Below are 13,156 nucleotides of genomic sequence, written 5' to 3'. Positions count from 1 at the left end.
CCTTCCCTTCCCAAACCTTCCCTTCCCAAACCTTCCCAAACCTTCCCTTCCCAAACCTTCCCAAACCTTCCCAAACCTTCCCTTCCCAATTTTAATGAACCAGCTATATAATGACAGAGGTTTACTGTATATGCCAATGGGCTTTAAATTTAGGGAATTCAAGTCAGCATTATATTGACTGTTCTCCTGTTACACTACAATTAATTTGAAAACTAATTAATGTTATTGGACATTTCAGCTTTAATTTAAACGTGTAGTACTAAATATATCTTGATTTTTTCCAGAGGTTACTTTTGTTTCAATCTTTATTTTGTAGAGAGTATTTCCTTATGTACTTTTGTTACATGAAAACCAGTTGCTTCTTTTGCCATCTTTCCATTTTAAGTCTTCTGCTCCTCAGGATGTATTCCATGTGAACAAGAACAGTCCTGTTGTATTTTAGACCTTATGTTTCTTTAAAGAAGTAACACACTCAGTGTTGACATGAGGGAACAGAATCTCTCGTCCTTCTACTAGTTTTCACAGCTGAGACAAGTGGAAGACAACACTAAAATATTTCTAAACCTCTTTCAGAAAAGGTGTCTGAAACAGAGATAATAAATTTCTCTCTGAAAGAAAAGCAGTACCTCCATAAAGTGTTTCAAATGTGGTGATGATTTACAGTGATAGCTTCTGTTTGGCTGGTATTCCGTACCAGTTCCATTGAGTTTGTTATAGAGTTTCCAGTCAACCTTACCAAAAGATTAGAAAAGTCATTTTGATACCTTGTTATAGCTTATACAAGGGCAAGGCAATCTATTTTACTCAGTTATTTGACAAAAAGTATCACTATATTTTCTCATAGCATTAAAATGATACAAATCATAGATTAAAAAGTTTAAAATGGACTTCTTTTGAAAACTTCATGATGTCTAAACTTCATAGTGGCCCAATTTCCAGTAAGTTGTGCAAAGATTAGGCATCCAAATATCTTGTTTGTGAAAGAAAATGCTTTTAAGAACAAAATGAAATGAAATGGCAATTTAGTTAAGAAGTCCTCAATTTCCTGGAACTCCTAAGAGCTGATTTGCACCAAGGTGTTTCAGTGTTTTTCTTACTTTATGCCCTTCACAAACACAAGATTTTTGTTGCATTTTTTGGTTCTTTTATAAGGCTTTATTAAACATCTCTGAGACTAAAGAAAGTCTAAAATGAAGGAAATAAGCATTATATGTAAAAAACAATGATTGACAAAAATAGAAAGTAAAAAGCAACCCACAAAGATAGACATAACCATGACAGAAGAGTTGGAACTGAGTTGGAGTTGTTCAGGCTCCAGGGATAGCTTATAGCAGATACCTTCTAAGTACCTATGTGGGGCCAACAAGAAGGCTGGAGAGGGACTTTTTAGAAAGACGTGTAGTGTTAGGACAAAGGAAAATTATTTTAAACTGACAGAGGGTAGGTTTAGATCAGATATTAGGAGGAAATTCTTTGCTGTGAGGGTGGTGAGATACTGGAGCAGTGTTCCCAGAGATGTTGTGGATGTCCCATCCCTGTAGTGTTCAAGGCCAGGTTGGATGAGGCTTTGAGCAACTTGGTCTAGTGGAAGGTGCCCCTGTCCACAGCAGGGGTTTGGAATTAGATGATCTTTAAGGTCCCTTCCAACCCAAACCATTTTATGATTCTATGATTCTAAATTTTTATTACTTTGGGAAATTATACATAAGAAAATAACAATTATCTGTGGTCAGACAAAATATCAAATGTAGGCTTTGCTCATCTGGTAGAAAGCTCATTGTAAAAGCTACTATTGGAGCTGAGATGGAAGTGAGGATTTTTTGAAGTAGAGTTGAGTTAAACAGGCATAGAGATCTATATGAATACAAGATAGACTTTTCTGAAACAGCAGCAATTCTAATGTCTTGTAGCTGGCGTGGATACCTATCCCACTGCAAACTGCTACCCAGGTGCAGTCTACTTCTGTTCTGGTGTGCTGTGGTGCAGGGTTGCTGCTGGTATGTACACCTTCCATGCCTAGAACAGGTGAAATGTGAGACTCATGAAGAAAGACAGGGTTATAATGTTCTGGTAGGAATGGACACTGGTGAGTGCCCTTAGTGTAAAAGTCAGCAGTCTGTTCATATGAAAACACAGTAGAGTAAGAAAGAAGCATGCAAGCTGCTGGGCATTTGAGGGAGGCAGAGAAAAAGGTGGAGAGTAAGTAGGAACTGATAAGTCCAGTGCATTAGAGACAATTGCCTTCCAGGTTTGTACTCATGTGAAAAAAATTCAATAAAACTTGGGGTTGGAAGTTAAGATTAGAGAAAGGAGATTTGTTTAATGCAGAAAAGATGCATAATGGGAAATGGAAAAGCATAAATTAAAGAGAATTAAGACATGATGAGAAGAGGTAAAAGGGTAAATTTCAAACACAGTCCAAAGTAAAATGCAGTCATTACATCTGGAGAGTGTCCTATTCTCATTTTCATAATTGGGCTCAAAGATCTTGATGTGAGGCATGACAGGACAAGTAAAATTATAGAGATGGTAAAATGGTTTAGAAAGAAATATTGTGTATATATTTTCCAAAAATGAGAAAGATTGATTGCAGGAAGGAAAAGGTTCACAAAATAGGGATGGGTTCACATCACTATGAAATCTATCCCTGTTGCATTCCAGGAGGTTCTTAGAAGTGCTAACAAAAAGGATGGACATATAGAACCATAAAAACTAAGGTGATGATAACGTAAGTGAACAGAAAGAAAATGCAGCAAAACAGAAGAGAATTAGGAGAACAATCCTTCCTGATTTATGGTCAGCATACAAAGTAGCTGCTCCTTGCTGCTCAATACAATCAGGTAATCAAAGATCGTAAACAGACAAGGTCTTGCAGAAACATGCAAAGAGCAGGTGAGACAAGTGAACAAAGTTAATGGACTCTGAATGGAGTAGAACCACCAACTAGGGGGAAAAGAATAATGTTGCAAATAGGTTTATTACACAAAAAAGGGGAGGTGAACAAGGATGCCATGGCTAAGAAATGCTGTAAGATACTATTGACTGTGCTTTAAGATAGGTACAAGTCAAAGAAATGAAAGGAGATCAGCTCATCAGAAAGGATACTGAAGAAAAAAAGCAGCGTATGAACAAATCATCTTCCATTTTCTCAATTTGTTTTTAAAACAGATGACAGCAAGTATTAAATACCTCTTTAAAAGGAAATTTCTAAGCAACTTAGAAATGTGAGAGTGTGTTAATCAATGCAGACTCGGTATAATTATCTTATGGTAATGACTGCTATTAAAGAACACATTAAACGAAGAAGATTAAACAAAAGGTGTGGAGTACTAGGAAGGTGAGAGGTGTGGACATATGTTATTAAACAGTATAATTGAATGGTCAGAAGGAAGAGAAAAAGCCAAAGACAATCTTGTTGTGTACTGAGTGAGCATAATTATGGGAAATCCAAGGGCAAGGGGTGTGGATATGGTGTAAGTATTACTTGCTTTGCTAGAAGGCAATGAAAGTTGAATAAGTAGATTAAGAACTGATGTTACTGATGCTTACTGTAATCCCACAATGAATCAGAGGATGACTGAAATCAGAAAGAGCGGCTTTATTTTTTGATTTCAAGAAATATTTATCCATGTAAAATTGATGAGAATTAAACATCTGATTTTTAAAATCTGGTAAAAAACAATGCAATGGAAACTTTGAATTGTACTCACTATTAAAAGAATATAATGAGTGGTGTTGTTCATATTTGCTTCAACAAGAATTTTTCTTTTCTAATCTAACTTCAAGCTGTTCAAAATTCTTCATTGTGTGCTTTGAATAAAACCTTCCCCTTAATGAAAAGCAGTTTGCAAGTAAATTCTTTTTGGAATGCTAGTTCTGAAATCTAGATGAAAAAGATCACAGTATATGTTACTAGTTATTTCAGCATGAATTTTACCTTGTGAAAATAAATGTCATGTTTTCCACATTTGATCAGACCAGTCAGTTAATGCACGCTGTCTATTTTGATCATAACCAAGTTGGACTGCCAAGGTGAAGAACATCACAGAATGTATTAACATATGAAAGCAGAGATTAAAGTGCATGTTGTATGGGGTCTGTTGGCATGATTTTTTTTATTTTATAGGCTAAAAAAGTAGGCCTATCAAAATCAAACTTCACTGTTGGTTTGTTGGTGTTTTTTCCATTCTCGGAATTAAAAATGTGTCTTCTGACACGTGCATAGCTGTGTTACATTCTGCTAGTCATCTCAGAAAAACATCCAAGTTATATCATCACGCAGAATATGAATAATTCTCTTTTGTTATGGTTTGAGTATGGAATAAAAGAAGTAAGTGGAACTTTTATAAGTTGTGAAACTTTATATTTCATATATATTTATGGATAGGACCAATTATTGGATCCAATATGAAGCATTACATTCCTTAATAAACAGTGTGTTATCTCACAAGGTTCTGCTCACTCATAGTTGTGGCTCTGGTTTTGGCTTTGGTTTTTTTAAAATATAATTTAATTTTGCTAACAGAAGACCTATTATATTTGATTTTTTCTTTGTAGTTTGTATTGAACTAACAGAACAGTCCATATGTAGTTGAAAGTTTTCATGACATAAGTACAGCAACAAAGGTTCTAAATTATGGAGCTATATTATGATGCTGAGACAAAGTTTACACTGTGCTTTCCACACTTGGTCTGGGGAGATGCATAAAAATTTATAGCATATGCTATTTTGTTTTCAAGTCTCTCTCTCTGTAAGTTTTTTCTCTAATTCAATTGAATATGCCTCAGCAAGAGATTTCTAGGAAAAACGAAATTGATAAATATGTGCACACAGCTATTTAAAGTCTTATTTCAGTGACTGTATTTTGTGGGAAGTGTTAGAGTTCTAGGATGAAGAGCTTATGATGTAGTTTAATTTTGTAAAGTGACTTGTGCACAAACTGTATTCCAAAAGACTTTTAAAGTGCTAAATAAAACAGCTGAGCTTAAATAATAAATAATAACACATAAAGGAGATTTAAAAATAGTTCAAGTATATGAGGGAGATACAGAAAGAGATAAATAAAACAAACTCCTAACAATGAAAGTTGTGTAGGCACTGATATGAGAATGAATTCTCTAAGCTAATTCACAGTAGAAGGTAAAATTTGCTATACATGTCAGATGAGGCAAACAAAGGCCTAATTACTTTCGAAGAGAATCTTCCATTCCCTTTTTGTCCTATATATCTGATACAGTGATATTTGTATTAAAACAGTAGTCATACTTCATAAGAGGCATCTTTTCTCCCCATTGGAGATAAACATGAAAAAGATGAGATAAAAACATTATATGTCTCCCTCTTCTGTTGTCAAGAAAAGTTACTTTACAGTGTAGTAACACAAAGAGTAAAATCTTAAGAGATTTCTGCTTAGTACATCAGAGAAGGGGGTCTCTACACATATAAATGCGCAGTGCGAAGACAAGCTTGTGAATATGCCATGAAGAAGAAGATTTAATGAGCTCAAATATATACGTGTGTATAATTAAAGAGTCGGCATCTGGTTTGTTTATTTGTAGTTCGTTGTGAAATGTATATCGTGTTTCTGTGGAAGAGCAGCTGAGTGTTTCGTGCTGTATCTCATTTAATGAAATCCCCCCCCAGCAGAGGGGGCTTGCTCTGAGCATGCTTGGGAAAGAGAAGCTTTGGGGGTGCAAAAGGCAAAACAGGAAAGCTGATCTAATATTTAAGGGATAAGAGAGCAGAAGGCCTGGAGAGAGGATGCAGACCTACAGTCAGACTGCAAAGCTGGTGGAAAGAAAAAATATCCTAAAGCCCCAAATGAGTTAGGAACTGCTATAACTGAGCATTAGAACTTGGAACAAAAGTTTAGAAAAGGACCTGTCCTGCCAGGACACAGTGACTTGAAGGAGACCTTTATATAATTATTCTTGTTCTCTTATTTTTCTCAGAAAATGGATTTTCTATATAAGAAGAAAATTTGTTATAATCCAAGAAAAATCACTGTTTGAATGTAGGGGCCATTTCTGAAATTTGGGAATGTTCATTTTAAAAAGAATCTATTGGCAGAGCAACCTTTCACCTTTGACCCACTGTACTGAATTTGGCTAGGATAGACTTAATTTTCTTCATAGTAGATCCTATGGTATTATGTTTTAGATTTGTGACCAAAACAGTGTTGATAGCACAAGGACATTTTAGTTATTGCTGAGCAGTGCTTACACAGCATCAAGGCCTTCTCTGCTTATCATGCTGCCTGTCACAGCAAATCATCTGGGGGTGGGCAAGAAGTTGGAGGAGACACAGCTGGGACACAGATGACTCCAACTAATGACAGGGATATTCTATAACATATGAAAGGGATATTCCATACCATGTGGTGCCATGCTCAGTGAAAAATGCTGATGGAAAGGAGGAGGAAGGGACCATGTTCAGGGTTATGATGTTCGTCTTCCCATGTAACCATTAGGCATTGATGCTTTCCTGGAGATGGCTGAACACCTGCCTGGCAGAGTAGCCAATGAATTCCTTCATCTTCTTTGTTTACATGTACAGCTTTCGCTGTACCTGTTAAACTGTCCTTATCTCAACCCACGACTTTTCTCACATTACTCTTTCCATTCTCTCTCCCATTCCACTGCAAGGGAGTGGACGGGGGGTGTGGGGTGTGGTGTGTAAGGGAGTGGCTCTGGGGGGCTTCCCTGACCACCGGAGTTGAACAACACCCACTTAGGGTCAGTCAAAACACATTCATCTTAATATTTACATGACATAGTATCATGATGGTGGTATTTCAGATTAAGTCTTTAAGTAGACATCTTTCATAACCCAGAATTTTTGCTTGTTCATAATAAGTAGCCTTTTAGCCTCTTACAGTCCCAAAATATGTGTGTGGGGGGGAGCACAAGGTTAATGGGTTTAATCTCTATCAGACCTGTACCAAAAGAGATTTGTTTGCTTTACTCTGACTGCTTCTCTTCCTTTTGTCCAAAAAAGGAATTGATGTGGATACTTTGCCACATAGACAAATTTAGTCATAGATGTTGTTATATATATTTATTTGTAAAGATGCTACCATATGCCTTTACATAAACAGTATGGAAAACACATTTGTTAGGTGGGTGGGGTTGTTTTGCATTAAGTGGCCAGCATTTGTATTAAAACATTGGCTTTTTCTTTCTAAATGCAGTACTTGCTAAGAAATATTTTGATATTTTTCCAGAAATCATAATTCTAGTGATGTATTCTATTGAAGGTTAATATAAAAATGGATTGCTAACTTTTGTTTCCTTGGTATCTTTTTTAGGATTTATTTATACCTGTGGTGGAACTTTAAAAGGACTTAATGGCACTATAGAAAGCCCTGGCTTCCCATATGGATATCCAAATGGTGCAAACTGTACATGGGTTATAATAGCAGAAGAAAGAAACAGAATACAAATCGTCTTTCAGTCTTTTGCTCTAGAAGAAGAATATGATTATTTGTCATTATATGATGGGCATCCTCATCCTGCAAACTTTAGGACAAGGTAATGAATAAATATTAATCAAATCTAATTTGTACTAATATCTTAAAAATATATGAGAATATAGTTAAAGCTAATGTTTTTAAATTATGGATTCTTTCATATTTTGTCTTTAAGGTGAACTTTAATTAATTGTAAGTGCCAAAATCTAGATCATGTGCTTTAATTCAAGTTAAAGTAAGTGCTGAAATTAATCTAGCCCTCATAAAAGTTGTCTCAACAAAATGTAATTAATTAAGAAGCATATGAGCATGGATAAATGAATGTGAAGTGAGTATGAGATTTTGCAGGTCTCAATTTGCATGATCTAGTAGCAGTGGAACTTTTGTATTCTTTTCAACAGGAGGCTTTTGATCAAGATCAAGAAAATATAACATATGTAAGATGGACTAGATAATTATTTTTTTTAAATTGTATATGAGCATCTTCTAACAAAAAGGGATTACAACAGTGAAAAAAATCAGTTTGAAATATCAGGAGTGTGGTGGGTCACAGAACATTTTTTATCTGAGTCTATTTCAGAGTCGTGGCCCAGATTTTCAGTTCTGGAAGGTTGCAGCTTGAGGAATATATAATAATTCAGCAATTGCAACAGATATATTAGTCACACATTTGCTAGTTATCTTTATTATTATCATCTTATTATCTGTAAGTCATCGTCTGCCTAGACTTCTGTAAGGCCTTTGGCACAGCCCCACACAACAGCCTTGCTGTTAAATAGGAGAGATACATATTTGATGGATGGACTATTTGATGGATAGTGCAGTGGCTGCCTGTCCACATCCAAAGAGTTGCAGTCAAGAGCTTAAAGTACAGAGATCAGCAACAAATGATGTCCTTCAGGGAGTCTGCACTGGGATCAAGACTATTTAGTATCTTTATTAATGATGTAGACGGTGAGATTGAGTGCACCCTCAGCAAGTTTGCAGATGACACCAAGTTGAGTGGTGCAGTGGATTTGCTTGAGGGAGGGGATGCCATCCAGAAGGACATTGACAGACTGGAGGAGTGGGCCCAGGAGAACCTCATCAAGTTCAACGAGGCCAAGTGTAACATCCTGCACCTGGGTCGGGTCAAGTCTCAGTGTCAATACAGACTGGGAGATGAATGGATTGAGAGCAGTCTTGAAGAGAAGGACTTGGGGAGATAGAGAGATGGATGAAAAATTGGACACGAACCAGCAACGTGCAGTTACAGCTCAGAAAGCCAACTGTATCCCAGGCTGCATCAAAAGAAGCATGGCCAGTAAGCTGAGGAAGCTGATTCTTCCTCTCTGATTTGCTTTTGTGAGACCCCACCTGGAGAACTGTGTCCAACTCCAAGGCTCCCAGCACAAAAAAAGCATCGACCTATTGGAGCAGGTCCAAATAAGTCCACCAAAATTATCAGAGGACTGGAGCACCTCTCCTATGAAGAAAGGCTGAGAGAGCTGGGGTTGTTCAGCCTTGAGAACAGAAGGCTCCAGGGAGACCATATTGTGACCTTTCAATACTTAAAGGGGACTTATGAGAAAGATGGATAGAGACTTTTTACTAGGGCCTCTAGTGACAGGACAAGGGGCAATGGTTTTAAACTTAAAAGAGGGTAGATGAGGACTTGAGCACCTCCCTGACAAAGACAAGCTGAGAAAGTTGGGGCTGTTCAGCCTGGAAAAGAGAAGGTTGTGTAGAGACCTCACAGCAATCTTCCAGTATTTGAAAAGGGCCTACAGGGAAGCCAGAAAGAGACTCTTCGTTAAGAACTGTAGTGGTAGGACAAGGAGTAATGGGTACAAACTGAAAGACGGGAAATTTAGGTTAGATATTAGGAAGGAAAGTTTTACTGTGAGGGTGGTGAGATACTGGAACAGGTTGTCCAGGGAGCTTGTGGATGCCCCAACCCTGGCAGTGTTCAAAGCCAGGTTGGATAAGGCCTTGAGCAACCTGGTTTACTGGGAGGTGTTCCTGCCCATGGCAGGAGATTTGGGACTAGATGGTCTTTAAGGTCCCTTCCAACCCCTTAACATTCTGTGATTCTATGATTAGGATTAGATATGAGGAAGAAATTCTTTACAAAGAGGGTAGTAAGATACTGGAACAAGTTCCCAAGAAATCGTTGACTTTAAGTAACCTGATCTAGGGAAAGATGTCCCTGCCCACAACAGCGGGGGTTGGAACTAGATCATCTTCTGAACCAAACCATTCCATGGTTTTTTTATTCTATGATCCTGTGATGAAGAATGTAATATCTGTTCCTGATCAGGGAACATCCAGTTTCGTTTTACTTTGCATAATGCTGCTCAAACAAAGGGATTTGTGTTCATGAGGTTATATGGTAAATGTTGATTCACTGGTAATGATTTTTTTGTTTTTAACTACTGCATAACAATCCAGCATCTGTTCACTAGAAGGAAAATGTAACTTGGTACTAGAAGGAAACTAAAACAGTAAAATTCTTCATCTCAAATCTGTGCAGGATGTGAATTCTGTTTGTCAAATGGTTAACAGTCAGCAGATATGGAGAAATGCATCTGAAATTGTTTCTCTTTGTACTTCTGTGTTTCCATTTTTATTTCCTGTTTCATGAATGTTTGTATGCAATTCTGATATCAGCTGCAGGAAAGAGGGAACCCATAGATAAAAGATTTGAGAGTTGTCTGTCACAACAACAAGAAAAAACAAGATCATGTAGTTTTCCTCCTTTCTGCCCACTCCTCAAAAGATAAAATTGAGATTTTCTCAAATGTAGGAGCCCAAAAAGGCCCTCATGGTGAATCCACTCTAAACTGTAATCTCATTGAGTATGTAAACAATGTTCTAGACAAATGCAAAAGAATTAAACAATTACTGCAGTTAGGAACCAATGGTCTTTACTGAGTTACAATTTTAATGAGCATCAGGAAAAAGGGGTTGAGGAAGTTAGGAGGATGGAAGGAAGAGCAATATAATATCTTGGAAAAGCAGAATTGTTTTTCTTTATGTCTTGTTCAAGCTGCTAAAAAGGCTTATATGTATTTATATGCACACGTTATTTCATACGTATACATGTATATGTATCTGGACATATAGATATATAGATACCTATATGCATTTATAGGTATCTATAGGTGTGCAGGATTCTTTTCAAGTTAAACTAATCCTTCAATGCTGTAGCTTTGGGATTTTTATTTTTTTTAAAGGTCAGTATCTTGAGGAGAAAGTCAAGGAAACCTGTCATGCTTAAAAGTTTTGGTGTGGTGTATTTAGGATGCCATTACATTCTGGTGAAGAAGTATAAGCAGTTCTGTGGAAGAGTAGAATAAGTCAGCACTTTAAAAGGAAAAGACAATTGAGCCTCAATATAGGTCTTGAAATAGACTACTTTTACAAGATTTACAAGATCTTACCAGAGTATGGGTACAGTAGAAGAATTTGTACACATTTGTATGAGTGGAGAATTGGGTTTTAAATTAAGAAAGCGTGATAGTGAAGTTATGCAAGCTTTACTAAATCTTTCATGATTCAAAAACATTTATTTTCTCAGATTACTGTAGCAAGTAGTGTGGTGGTTTCCTAGTTTTCTTTTTGCAAAAGGTTTTTATTTAAACAAGTGAAGCTAGAACTGAGGTACAGTTGCTTGTGAAAACTATTGTTCTAGCATGACAGTGGATTTTTGTCATTTACTTAGTGACATTAATGAAGGTGTAATCAGAATGCACTTGTTGCCTTCCCTTTAATTTTGTAACAGACAAAAATATTTTCAGGGGACTGCATGTGTATTTGGAAAATATATAACTGGACAGCTAAAAAAATTGTGTCAGGTAGACAAGGACACTGTATCTTTTTTTTTCTTCAATAAATTTCTGTCTAAATTAAAATGATTTTGCAGTTTGACTGTTTGTGAAGTTCATGTCCTCTGATTCCATCCTTGTCCAGTTTTGTACTTCTACGTTTAATTGGTCTCCTCAGAATTGAATCTTGTTGAAATTACAGTTATTGACTGTTTTCAGTGAATGCTTAACAGCCTGAACTGATTTAGATGGCACTTAAATGGCAGCTAAACAATAACAAATGGAAGAGAAGCATGTCAGATATGGCCATTACGGAAAGTGTACAGTCAATATTATACTTGTATCTTTGTGTTACTGTATATGCTTGATTCAGTATATTTCATATGATAATCTTTGCCTCAAACTATAAATAAACTGTAAAATAATTTAAAGCTGTGAATGATATGCAAAACTTTATATCTTTCCATAAATTATATTTGTAAGTATCTACAAAAAAAGTGTGTTTGCAGAAAGACAGTATTAATTCATGTATTTGAACCAAGCTTTCAGCAAAATTTCATACTTGGAAGTCTTTCTGGGTCATGCCATAGATACTATTTTTAGGGTTTTCTTGTTGCCTTCCTTATGCATATTTGTGATTTTTGTGTACGCTTTCCTTCACATTCATACAACTAGCACCCCTCAAAACAAACAAAAAACTCCACAAAAAATCCCAAACCAGAACAAACAAAAAACCCAAACAAAAAATTAAAACAAAAAAAAAACCCACCCAACCAACCAAAACAAAACAAAAAACCCCAACCAACCAAACGAAAAAAAAACTTGGGTTTGATTTTCTGTAATTACTTTTCAGTTGCAGCTTTGGATAGACCTTATTTTGGCAAGTAGCTAATACTACTATTCTGAGTGAAAGTGTTGCATTTCCAGATAAAATCCTGTTCCATTTTTTCAAAATTTTTGTCTTTCCCATTATTTTTGTGTGGTACTAGATGAATCGTTTCAGTCAAGAAGATAATATGTTTTCAATTTTCTGGGTGCCCAACTTGAGAAACAAGAATTTTGTTTGCACTAGTGATAAGAAATCCCATGCTTTAATGAAATTAGCAGAAGGCGTGTTTGAACTGATAAAACATAACATAAATCAACTGCTTTGCAAAAGCCAGTTGGAGTCATCTGATGATACCTCTTCCATGTTATGAAAATATTTTTTAGTGTAATTTCTAAAAAATTTACTGTGATAGCCACTACCTTTTCTTAGGGGGTGGCATGGAAAGAACTGCTCCATGGAGGGCACAGGTCAGGAGTTGAGGAGACCCCACTCAGGCCGTGCTCTCACTTTTCTTTAGCTACACATGGTTAATTTTCTCTTAGGAGCTTTGAATGGAAGAAAGCTTTAAACATCTTCAATGTTTAAAAGCGGAGTTAATAATCATAGTTTCTAATCTCTTGTATTTAAGCAAGATAAATCATCCTTTCATCTATGCTCCCCGCTGAGGCCACCAAGAATCAAACACACAGGTTACCTGATCAGTGCTACTGAGCTGCACAGGAGAAATTAACTGAAATTACTGGAGTCATCCACTACCTTCTCTCTGTTGATGAATTGTTCTCCTGAAATATCTGACTCCCTAATTATGCCTACATTTTTAACCTTTACTCTTCTTGAAGAGAAAAAACATTTTCGGTAGATTAATAAGTAGGTCTTTAAAATTTCAAGATGCTTCTAGTGTTACATTGTATTGTATCCTCACTCTAGTACTTCCAAAGGTTTGAATTTGGTACTAAAGGAACAGACTCATACTGACTATAAAATTAATTTATTTGGTCCAACTAATGACAAGAAAAGAGGAGAGGGAGGGAAGGGAGGAGGGGGGGGGAGGG

General features: G+C 36.4%; 1 protein-coding gene across 6 annotated transcripts in view; it reads left to right on the top strand.

Moving 5' to 3' along the window:
- Positions 1-13,156, top strand: part of CSMD3 (CUB and Sushi multiple domains 3) — a 621,549-nt gene that overhangs the window by 70,124 nt on the left and 538,269 nt on the right. For all 6 annotated transcript variants that reach the window (XM_027684441.1, XM_027684440.1, XM_027684437.1 and 3 more), the window contains exon 2: positions 7,308-7,530. In XM_027684441.1, coding sequence (XP_027540242.1) covers positions 7,308-7,530 — 223 coding nt within the window. The remainder of the gene's footprint in view (positions 1-7,307; positions 7,531-13,156) is intronic.

Source organism: Neopelma chrysocephalum, unplaced genomic scaffold, assembly GCF_003984885.1.
Source record: "Neopelma chrysocephalum unplaced genomic scaffold, ASM398488v2 Primary Assembly neopelma1_66, whole genome shotgun sequence".
NCBI lineage: Eukaryota > Metazoa > Chordata > Aves > Passeriformes > Pipridae > Neopelma > Neopelma chrysocephalum.
The sequence above is the reverse complement of the archived record's forward strand: the minus strand, read 5'-3'. Positions and strand labels throughout refer to the sequence as shown.